We start from the raw sequence: 12,490 nt of genomic DNA, 5'->3' as shown, positions 1-12,490 counted from the left end.
ACTTGCACGTCTCAGTCCTTCTTCCTGGTCTTGTTCAACACAAATGTGTCTTTTTCCGGTGTCGTCTTCTTCTTGTTTCTGTCCCCGCCCTCTTAATGAGAAATTACAACATCTTGATAGTGCAGGTGAGAAAAACGAACATCCCTTTCGATGAGCCTAGTTATTCTCAAACATTGAAAATCAAGTCATCTACTGGACTTCTCAGCAAAAGTAGGTTACGTTAAATAAACTAAAAATATCACTCCTGAAATGAAAAAATATGATTCCATTAAGATTGTAATTTGAAGAAATTGAGGGAGAAAAAGAGAGAGAGACATTACAAAAAGTGTAAGAATATTGGGCATGCTTCTATTCAATTTGTCACTGTCACACTAAGTTTGAATCATTTTCATTATTCAAAGGACATAATAAGTTCTTCAATTATAAAACAACTGTGTTTGTAGAATTGAAGCCAATCATTCATTATAGAGAGTAAAGAGACTGTGATGTGACGTGTACCTGGGGTTGTTCAGAGGCCTGAGGCCAGTTCAACCAGTGTGACCGGTACTGCATTATGTCAGCTCAGCGTCACTCAGGCTGTAATAGGAGAGACACCCCAGGTAAAAATGTTAACAGAGTTTTCAGAAAAGCTTTGTTTAGATTACGCAAATTATGCAGTATCATATTAAATATTTGCTTATTTGCATACATTTTCATATCATAAATCTGAACACTGGATAAAGCCAGGTTGAAATGTCTCCTCAACCAAAAATATGTGTGACCATATAATATATACTGTTTAGATATCACATATCTTCTTTTGGTGAAAATAAAATAAAAGTTTCAAGCAATTTTCAATGCCCAATATTAAAAACTAGTATATTTTGCTACATTTCCTCAGGTTTGGTTTAACATTAACTACATAAAATCCACTTACGTTCAGAGATGAATTTACATACTGAATCCACTAGATGGTGCTCTATCCATGTTTTCTTTTTTTATCTGAAGGACCAATGAAGTTACATGACTGTGTAGTTTTCACTTGAAGAACAAGCTGTCGGCCCTTTAATAATATATTTGTATGTTGTTGTCCTTCTCAGGTTGCATGGGTCTTTTAGTAACTTATCTTTTGGGTGAATGCTGTGTTTTGAGTTGTTTGTAAGATTTTTGAATTTTGTTGCTTTATTGCAATGATTATATTTTGATCACTTGTAAAGTGTGGGAAATCTCTTTTTGGTTTCTCCATGTTCAAGGACACTGCAGATATGCTGCCATTATGGGTCAGTAAAGCTGACAAATAAAAACCTCTGACTTCAAACAAAGTGTTTTAACTACAGAGTTTCCCTGGGAGGGGGAATAGGAATTTAGCCCAAACAATGTCTTGATCTGAGGTTTTGGTTCCAGTGCTTAACCAGGAGGACCGGATAGAACATGATGGATAGGTACCCAGGTGTATTGGAGCTCTCTACATCACATCAGGTAAACACACTTTGCAGCTCCGTCCACCTGGGTGGCGTAACAGTGGGAGGGAACATACAGTAACAATATTGAGAGAATCCAATGAGGGTGCAGCAGGACGATGCCCCCCCCTCCCCTATTCCCCAAAGGGCCCTGCCTCCCAGCGGACCACTGGGACCGGTGCAGCGGATTGAACGTCTGAGTGCATGTGGGGCCGCTTAAAGAGGTGCGCCGACCAGACGGCACAGACTTTCTCCGTTGAAGAATCAGCGAGATGAAGAGCAGCAACAACCCGGCACCATGCGCTCCAGGCTCCCACGGACCGCCTGCCTATTGCGACTCGTTGCACTCTGCATCCTCCTCTCGAACACTGCAGCTTATTTTGGGTCAGCTGATGTGTTTTTTTTTACTTCTGCCAAACACATTAATTGATTGCCATGTTGTTTTAACACTTAGAGATAACAAAACGGCAACCAGTAACCTTAAGCTAAATTACGCACGCGTAATTGCGCAGAAGCCAGTAAGGTGAATTGTTATTATGTTGTTTGAAACCACTGTAGTCTTTCTAATTGTCATGCTAATGTTTGTGGGTTATCATCACTAGTGTTATTTAAGATGTATATCAACAACATTTGTGTTTTGGCTGTTTTCACGCGTTTTTCTCTGAGTTTGTTAAACTACCGTTGACGTTTTAACTTTATACGGACTTATCCTATATTGTTGACAGTATTTTTACGAGTCCAAAAACTGATATCTATTTGTGTTTTTTATAACATATATATATTTGTTTTGTTTTGTTTTTATTTATGGGAAGAGGAAATCATATTTTCAGGTGGCAAGCAAGTAGAGGAGTAGACAGCGTAAAACGAAGTTACAAATTCATCACAATCACATCTTTTCTTTAGGTATAAAGTAACTGCAGTGATGGAATTATTAATGGGAACAATATCACCTTGATCGTGTTGACATACTTCATATCAAATGTTACATGAATGCAACTCACCTCATTTGTTTTTCTTTGCATCCCCAGGCTGACAGGAAGGGAACCCTTGGTGTTTTTACCTGGTCCGTTTTCCAATGAACCTCCGACGGGCAAGGCCCACCTGAAGCAGTGCGAGCAGATGACTCTGACCCGGCGGCAGAAGAGGCTGTGTCGCAGGGAGCCGGGTCTGGCAGAGACGCTGCGGGAGTCGGTGCGCCTCAGCCTCCTGGAGTGTCGCTATCAGTTCAGGAACGAGCGATGGAACTGCAGCCTGGACGGCCGGGGAAGCCTCCTGAAAAGAGGTAAGACTTAAACACCAAGTATTTTTACAGTAGAAAGCATTAACCCATCATCCAAAGCGGGTAGTGCTGGGTTCGAACTCGTGACCATTCACTTGCGGATTCATGTCTTTAATCTTTATTTTTTCTTGAGTGACACAGCTGCCAGATTTTTTTTTTAAATCTCCAACCCTGACATGACATGCAGTATGCTTTACATCTTTTCAGCTGAGTGTCTCTGAACAGGAGAGCAATATTGGTTGCTGTACCTTGAGGCAATGCAAATGATCTAAAAAACAAAGTGAGACAGGCCTGCAGTGATTGAAGAAATATGATAAGCAGTTGTTTGTCTTCAGTTGAGATATTATGAAACTTTGGAGGCACGCCAGGAGAGAGTTATCAAACATTATTGTTGTTTAACTTTCATAAAACGTTTGTACTGATGTGACAAAAGTCACATGACAACACAGGGATAAGGTTTAAAAAATATATTTATTTTTTTTTAAAGTAAAAATAGAAGTGTGTATTGTCACAGAAAATAATATAAAATTAACACCAGTTATTGTATTATGTCTATCTTTTAAAACACAACTTTTTTAGAATATTAATTAAAATGGTTGTGTTGTTAATGCCTTACTTATCGCCTTTGTTTCCTCCCTGTCGCTGATTTTAAAACACAACAATACGTTTTAACTAATTTTGAGATATAAGTTTCCTTATTAATTTGACAGGTGACAGTCTAAATCCTTTTTAACACTTTATTTTGTGTTCATTAAGATGTTCTCCACACGCTTTTGCCTTCATACCTCCCCTAAAAAAAGTTTTCCAAAGGTTGTACTTAAATACTTTTTTCTATGACATGCTACAACCATTGATTAGCTACACTTGGGAGAAAAGATCAACATATTGGATATATCTCAAGTCCCCTGTAGGTCTGCTGTGCACAGAAAATGCTTTATGCATACGGATATCAGTGTGTGGGAGAACATGAACAGGTCAGCATGGAGATAATGAGGGAGTAGAAACCCATGAAATGTGGTGCGGTGGACAAGCGCTCAAGCCCGGTGGTTATTTTTATCCCGGGAAAGCGCCCATTCCCAGAGGAAAAGGGTGGCATGATTAAACCACTTTCATCTGGGAAAATCCTTCCTAGTCAAAATAATAATTAATTGGATCAAAATATACCCCAGTGACGGCTCTTGGTGAGGCAAATAACAGTGCGTAACCAAAAGGAAAGGTCAGAAGAGGAATTATGACACCAGAAAAACTTGCAGAATAATGCTGAGGTTGTAGCAAACCATGACAACGTAATGAGCTCTCTGTAAACATTTTGATGATTGTAAGCCATGAATGAATCCCTTAAGCTATAGACAGTTTGCCCTCAGGAGGCTTGGCACAACTTGCATTTAAAGCTCTGCAAATGTAGCCCTTTAAATGTCCTATAGTTTTACACAACATGTTCTAATCTCTCCTATATCTGTCCCAGCATTCAAGGAGACTGCCTTCCTTCTGGCAGTGTCCTCTGCGGCGCTGACTCATGCACTCGCCAAAGCGTGCAGCTCAGGTCGAATGGAGAGGTGCACATGTGACGACTCCCCCGGCATCCAGCATCGAGAAGCGTGGCAGTGGGGGGTCTGCGGGGACAACCTGAAATATAGCACCAAATTTCTAAAGAAGTTCCTCGGCCAAAAGAAGGTCAGCAAGGACCTGAGGGCTCAAATCGACGCCCACAACATCAACGTTGGAATTCGGGTGAGTGTGAACAAATAAACCCAAAAAAGATTAGAAAACATTGAATGTGATTCAGCAAAAGAGCCGCCCGGTCCCATTATGGGGACGTTTCCTCCAGGGGAATCGCAAACATCACCTATACCTGAGAGCAATTAGTTGGGCTGCAATTTTACTTCACAATTATACCTCGTGCGCCATCAGAGGATACAGGATTGCGATCCTCACCTGCATATTTTCCCAGTGCCAGCCAGACAAACACCCCCTTATTTTCTGCTGTCGTTGGCCTTGGTTGGTGGATAACAGAGAGGCAGAGGCGCTGCAACAGGGAGACAACATGGCTGTGGAATCGTTGGAGCCAGGTGTTCTCAGACATGATAAAGCTTGCTGTGCGGGCCTACAGAAAATTAAAGGTCTCATGTCGGAGAGAACGATTATAACCGTGGCCTCTTTTTAATATACGAGCGAGCATTTTTTTCCACTTACTGGATCACTGTGCTCTTCATAAATCCACCTAATGTTCATAACCACCACTGTGTAGCTCTGAAATAGCAGGCCCCGGGGTCCTGAAGCTCTCACCTAGGTAGAGCCAGTGGAGACAAAAAGAAAAAAAGAAAACAGGAAGGGGGAACTATCTTATCTCATCTTTACTGAGTTAAATGTTTTCCTCACTTTACACCAATGTGGCCAAGAAGAGCTGTGTGAACAACAACATGAGGTGGTTGGCGCCCCCCTCACCTCTCAGTAATGGTGCTCTGAAGCCCCTGAGGGGTTCATACCTGCAAAGGGAGGAACTGAGCAGCACTTTTCAACCAGAAGCCCCCTCTGGCTCCCTCTGTGTGACCTGTCTCTGGCCTCCGTCAAGACAGCGGCTCTCAGACTGAGTGATCGCGCTCTCATCGCTGACCATCAAGCTCATTGAACTATTAACCCAAACATCGTCGCACAACCGCCGCTGCATTGTTTTTGGCACTTCTTGCACAGAAATTCTTATCAATGTTTTCCATGAGCAGGCATGTACAAAGAACAGGGTGGAGAGATTCCACTGTCTGCACCGTTTGTCACCTATGCCTCGGGCTTCAGGAAAGAGAGACAGGAGAGAAGCAGACAGAGCTAGTTTCAACACATTGAGAAACAAAAAATTGCAAGAGCTGTCCAAGTGAAAAATGCGAGGTGAATGAAATACGACATTCTGAACAGTCCTCCTCAATCCATTATGTCAACATTTTTGACTGAGGTGGGCTAAAGGCGCAGAATCCGCAGACCACCACCCCTAACCCCCCTACCCACCCTTCAGGAAACTGTCTCCCTCAGTCCAGATAGACCCAGATAAGAGGCCAGGTAATGAATCAAGCTGAACCAACTGACATCTCTGCATTTCCGCCCCCCCTCTCCCTTGCTTTTTCTCTCTCCCATCTCAGGCAGTGAAGAGCGGGCTGAAAACAACCTGCAAGTGTCACGGTGTCTCCGGCTCCTGTGCCGTACGGACTTGCTGGAAGCAGCTGTCTCCTTTCCACGACACTGGACGGCTGCTGAAGTACAGGTACGACACGGCAGTGCGAGTGCTGAGTGTCACCAACGAAGCCACCGGGGAGACGGAGCTGGCGGGGCCCCGGCGCCACGGCCAGAGCCTCCGCACCACTGACCTGGTCTTCCTGGAGGACTCCCCTAGCTTCTGCAGGCCCTCGCGGTACTCCCCGGGTACGGGGGGCCGGTCCTGCGCCAAAGACACCAGCTGTCAGAGCCTGTGCTGCGGACGGGGGTACAACACAGCCATGCGCCTCACCAGCCTCTCCTGCCACTGCCAGGTCCGCTGGTGCTGCCACGTGGAGTGTCAGACGTGTGTGAGGGAGGAGGAGGTGTACACCTGCAAGAACTCATAGAAGAAAGTAGAATGATCCTTTGGGAACAGAAACGTGAGAGAGACATTTTGACGTGGATGAACTATAAGCTCCAATCTCACACAGAGTATGTCTATGCAAATCTCCATTCAGACCTGCATGTTATTTGGAGAGGAATATACACTTGTAATATTATAATATTGCTGTTTTTTTTGCTAATCGTCACCGAATTGATACGCAGCAGCTTTCCTGTAAGTTAGGAAGTTTTTAAACTCTGCTTTGGATGCACTGAAATCCCATTTCTTATGGGACTGAGCTCTTAAAACAGGTACTTGGACTGGATGTCACCAGCAGTACGTCGTCTCTAACAGTGATTTTGCGTATTGTTATTGCATCGGCCCCTTCCACTTGACTATTTATTGTATCAGTCACTGTTGTACTGCTGCTTTATACCTTAACCTTCTTATAATTGCCACTAAGGCTAACATGGCCTTAAAGGGAATCCACCTGTCTGTCTTTCTGCCTGCTGTGGAGACATTTTAGGAGTTCATTTTTGATTTAAAAAAAGCACTTAGATTGCTCTTGTTATGTATGATACAAAGATAATAAATCATGGTATAACTATTTAAAGTATATGTTTAAACCGAATCACTGGAAACTTTGAGGGGTGCCACTGGAATACATTGTAACATGCATAAACAGGGTTATTGTGTAAAGAAACAAGCTGGGTTTTCAGTTGCTCTTATGGAAATGTCTATGGAAATCTCTACATGTAGCCTAATGTGTGCTCAACAGAACAAAAGGAAATATCTGGGGTAATAGTCAGGGAAACACCAAACACTGTCTTTGAAAAACAAAAAAGAATGTTTCATTTCTGAACATACCAACCCTCCTCTCTATTTATAGAAGCATGCTATGCTTTCAAGTTTAAAATTGAACTATTTAGTCTTCAAAGTCTAATTTAGCCACATCTTTGTTCTAAATGCCTTTGAAGTGGGCTAATTGTTTTCCTTATTTTCCTTAAATGCTAATTAAAGTAAATCCCAGTGTTTACTCACTTATCCCTACATCCACGACAACTCTTACAAGTCCATGTGAGCAGGTCAAAAGTGCACCCAAGAGGTTTATTTTATTGGCCAGTTTATGTTTTGTTTGAGTGATTCTGAACTTTATATATTATATGAATATAACTCATGTCAGGGCTCCAGGCTTATGACAACATGGAATCGTAATTTTTTCTACCTCACTTCATCTTTTGGCAAATATCATTAAGATTTATGAGCTATGCAGAGTTATGTCCTGTCCTTTTGCATTTGTTTAAAGATCATAATTTAGATTTTCTTGTACAGTTCTTTTGAATTTTGCTTCAACACATCTCCAAATGTTGTTTTTTAATCTTGTTGCATTACGTTCTTATTTAAAATAAATACATACATTTGTAAGAGCGTTGTGTGTGTGTTGTGTCTTGTTCAGTTGCTGTAGGCGGTCCCCTTCACAAACATGCACACACTCCACACGCGAGTGCAATACACCTGCCTGAAACTCTGCACCCTGCACCTATGGAGCAAAACCACTTCCTGCTGATACTGCCCTGCCCTCCTTTTCACCTGAAAGGCCTGTGGTCTCGATGCATCACCCTCTAACCGCCCGGTAAAAAGCACGGGGTGGGTGGGTGTTTGGCACGCATACAGGTGTTGTGCCTCTAGCCAGCACACCAACCACGATGAAAATCATAATGACGATGATGAAAAAGACGATGACTTAGGAAAATGCTGTCTAACCGAGCGCTTGACCCCCGTTTCACCATTGGAAAGTTACTTTGGGCTGCACCAGATTGACGATGAGAGCCGTTTACATGCTATTATCCCTGAATCATAACTTTTCCACTCATTTGTAGAGCATCAGTAAAGCTGCAGAACACAGAGGGCTATTGTATGAAGTATTTATAGTGTGTGCTCTGGTGCTTTTGATGTTGCTCTCTAATTACTATGATTACACATTATTATTCCTTATTAGAACATCAACATGAGCCCCCAAGTATTGCAGTGAATTATAGGGCCATTTAAATTGACTCTCAAAGGTTTAATAACATTAAAAACCTTACAATGGATGCACAGTTTATTATATTGTTGGAGCAAATTATCTCTCAGTGTGATGAGTTTACTGCTTGCAGCTATACCACGAGGAGCAATAAGGAAGGTTTGGCTGATTTAGAGACAGACATTAACAATCTTTCTACGTGTATCTTAAAATCAAACTAGGGCTGCAAGTATTGATTATTCTCATTATTGATTTGTCTGCCAATTATTTCTGGATTAACAGTCTTTAAAGTATCAGATGATTGTGAAAATATGAAAGTTATGTTTTTAGATGTCCAGTTTTGTCAGTGCACTGGTCAAAGATATTCAGTTTAATATGATATAAAACAGAGAAAGCAGAAAATCTCCATATTTTGAGGAACAAAACAGCCTTTTCTGCTACTTTTTGCATGAAAAAATACTTAAACGGTAAATCCATTAACAAAATAGCTGGCAATTGAATTTTTGGCCATTTGACCAGAACAAGTAGTAGGATTATTGTTAAAGCTTTAAATAAAAAATGGTCAATTACGCATATATAGAATTCTTTGAATGTTTGCTTTGCTTTAGAATATTCAAACGTGACCAAAAGAAAAAAGCAAAGAATTGTATTTTCCGGCATAATAAAAGCATGTATCTCACAATTGTTTTAATTTTGGGGGTTAATCAATTCTCAAAGTTAAATAAACCATTTTAAAACCTGAACAATACATTGTTACTAAGCTGGAAACAGGGCTGTTTTACTTGGCTCACCAAAAGTGGAAATGTTTTTGAGAAATGTGGTTTTAACTGGAAAGCAACAACATGCTTTTGTCTATCTAATAAAAAGAAATATATTACCAATATCAACCCACGCTTTTATCCTTTGCTTCAATATTAATTTCCCCTCTTGGACAATAAAGTTGAAATCTTCAGTTCAGTGCTACAAGTGCGTCATCCGTCAGGTCATCCAAGTTCATATGCCGAGACTACTGACTCACTATATTAACTCGCCATATTATAATATTGCGGATCAATATTTAACTTTATTCAACATGAATGCTGTATTTTCATAAAGCGGCGTTCTTCTGAGAAGAGCGGTGGGATGAGAGAGAGGAGTGTGTCGCAGAGAGCGGGTGGACGGGGTTGAGATATTGAGGGACAGAAAGGAAAAAGATGAGGATGGAGGGATGAGAAGGGATAGTTTGTGGCCCCGGGAGGCCTATCCCCTGCTGCTGCTGTTGTTGTTTTATAATGAACTACTAAAGCCTTCATTTCCCTCACTACCCCGAGTTGGGGGGGGGGGTGCAGCGATGGGGGCTGCTGAGTCCACAGCCGGATTCGCACGCACAAGCCCAGAGGGTAGCTGCTGCTTTGAGCGGGGTGGGGGGTTGGACGGAGCAGGGGTGCAACAGGCAAGCTCCTCTGTGTGTGTGTTTGAAAAAGTCCTGACAGCAGACAGGTGAGGGCAGAAAAGGTTTTTGCATATGTGTCTGTGTACATACTTGCCCTGTGCACACCTGTGGTCACTTCAGCAGGAATGATATGGGAGTGTGTGTTTGTAGTCTGGTTCTCCTGTGCGGGCAGTCAGCCGGCTGTATGCTGGAGCTTCTCTCCGTCACCCTGAATGGCACAATGTATGGTAACGCTGGTGGTAACAATATCTCTTGTGTCTGCACTGGCCTGGTTCAGGTAAAGGTTACTATGCTCTGATGGATGAAGATGAATTGGCACACCGGGGCTGCTGAGGCATTTGTATGAGATATGTATTATATTTGCATTGCTTGGCGAAAAATAAATATTATCCAAAGCAACATACATAGCTTTCGGGGTTTATACATCACTCATTTGTGTAAGAACAGTAGAAGTTAACTGAAGCGTAGAAGGCTTAGATACTTTGCTCAAGGACACAAAGCGCAAGGCCGTTCCTGTAATCGGAACCTGAGCCTCGGGTCAAACTTCTACACCCTACACGACTTCCGCCTCTGAGGAGAAGGCGCTGAGATAGCATCAGTGCGGGGCCTAATCCCTACAAACACTCTGACATGGCACAGAGAAAACATTAAATGATGAACAAGATGAGGAGGGACGCAGATTTGGTGCAGAAGAAGAGGTGAGAGAGTGAGAGAGGCAGAGTTGTGAATACGGCATGGGGTAGGAATTTGGAATGTGAAATGACTAATGCAATTGCTCAACCCACAACAAGAACATGCACTGCCTAGAGCTACGACAAGGCTGAGTGCATACCTCTATGGGGGGGCCTAACGCAGAGGCCGGGGTGGACGGGGAGGGTGGCTGAGAGACAGTGTGTACCTGTGAGACGGTCAAATGAGCGGGCAGCACGGTTGAAATTATGGATTTACGTCTGAGAACAGAGAAGAGATGATTAGAGTAGAATAGATATTTAGTGCAGTCAAGATAGTCCTGTAATACCAGAGTCTAGCCTCTACAACTTGGAGAACAGCGTCATGTGAGATGTTCATTTGATTAATTTACCAACAGAAAATGCATATTTCTTCATAACGGATAAAAAGTTTAAGTCTGTATTTTAAGCAGAATACCCAAAATGTATACTTCCAATTTCTCTAGGTTTGTTCCTACAACAATACCCCTATATGAATTCAACAAAAAATATTTGGGTTTTAGACTGTTAGTCGAACTTTCAGGAAATTATGACAGCATTTGGCAATGTCGGCCTAGATTGAAAAATATCAACTGTTAGATGGATAGCCATGACATTTTGTACAGACATTCATGGTTCCCAGATGATGAACCTTAGTGACTTTGGAAACTTTTGATCTAGGGCCGCCATCAGGTCAATATAATATTTGTACAATACTTTGGTTTATGAACAAATATTACAAAATTCATGACATTCCCATCGACTGTGGCTGACAAATCAACACGTTAGCCTTTTACAATCTGAGGTGGTTATCGTTACACCTGCTATACATCAGCTTGTTAGCTTTGTACATGTGAGAATGCTTGAGTAGAGCCTGAGTCATGAGTCTGATATTTGATTGACCAGATGATGAATCAATTCTTATAAAAACGCATCAACCGATTGATCAATTGTGAAACGTAACCTTGCTACATCTTTACTCTGTTCATAAAGAGACTGACAGTCAGCAGTGTCAGACTCACCTGACACTGTTGCACATCATTTCCTATGCACATATACAAGCAAATGTAACAAATGTATAAAATATAAATACATAAATAAATTAAGAATAGGGGTTAAAAGTCAAACATGGATATAACGGGTTTTTTGTTGTGAATACATAACAATTAGTTATATTCAAACATAATCTATTAACTATTTCTAAAACAAAAATTACTTTGAAAGCCTCTTTTAAAAAAATAGATTTATGAAAGTTTTGTAAAATAAAAGTTATATATCATGGAATCAATATATGACAGAAACTTTCAACCGACCCCTTGGCAGAGTGCCACACTATGAATCACTGTGTTACATTATTAAATCAACATTATAAATAAACATTTTCAATCAAAACGTCTTGCCCAGCTTGGTAGAAATTGTTTAAAAGATTGAGATGGAGGCTTGAGGGAGGTGGCTAACTACAGAAAGAAGAAGCGTAACGCAGTAGTTGGGGCAGCATACTGCAAAGTGTTGTGACTAGATTCCACACAGCAAAGATGCCTGGCATATGTTTACTGGCATCCGTCTTGACCAGTCCCTGGTTACCCCCCACCCCCACTGGGAAACTCCTGGAGGAGACTGTTCCCATGCTACTTCACAGAAACACCTGCAGCGCCAACAAAAAGGGTTTACATAGCAGCCGCTGTGATAGGACATGATATGCTCCCATATGACTGACTCCCAATGCCCATTTTACCGCACTCCTCTGCTTTTCTCTCAGCTGCAAACACCCCCCCCACACACACCCACACACACACACGCGCAAACACACACACACACACACACACACACACACACACACACACACACACACACACACACACACACACACACACACACACACACACACTGACCTCCATTACAACCATAACAAAACGTTCCCAGATCAACAATATCCCATAAAGGAAAATACAGATAAAGGGAAGAGCTATGTGTTCCCTAAACCAGCAACATCTCCCGGAAAAAGTCTAGAATGTCGCTGTGCTTGTATGCAGAAATATCTGCAG

General features: G+C 41.9%; 1 protein-coding gene and 1 long non-coding RNA gene across 2 annotated transcripts; one reads left to right on the top strand and one right to left on the bottom strand.

Moving 5' to 3' along the window:
• Positions 1-2,525, bottom strand: LOC104944883 (uncharacterized). Its single transcript, XR_798279.1, has 3 exons — positions 2,441-2,525; positions 499-576; positions 1-91 (listed from the first exon to the last, which is right to left on the bottom strand). It is a non-coding gene; the product is annotated as an uncharacterized lncRNA (long non-coding RNA).
• wnt9b (wingless-type MMTV integration site family, member 9B) lies at positions 1,624-7,701 on the top strand. The gene is made up of 4 exons (XM_010770482.1): positions 1,624-1,823; positions 2,468-2,721; positions 4,184-4,449; positions 5,847-7,701. Exons 1-4 carry the CDS (start codon positions 1,738-1,740, stop codon positions 6,306-6,308), a joined length of 1,068 nt encoding a protein of 355 aa, XP_010768784.1. The 5' UTR covers positions 1,624-1,737; the 3' UTR covers positions 6,309-7,701.
• Positions 7,702-12,490: the final 4,789 nt, after the last annotated feature.

Source organism: Notothenia coriiceps, unplaced genomic scaffold, assembly GCF_000735185.1.
Source record: "Notothenia coriiceps isolate Sejong01 unplaced genomic scaffold, NC01 NC01_scaffold00008958, whole genome shotgun sequence".
NCBI classification, from domain to species: domain Eukaryota; kingdom Metazoa; phylum Chordata; class Actinopteri; order Perciformes; family Nototheniidae; genus Notothenia; species Notothenia coriiceps.
This window is presented reverse-complemented; position numbering and strand designations above follow the sequence as displayed.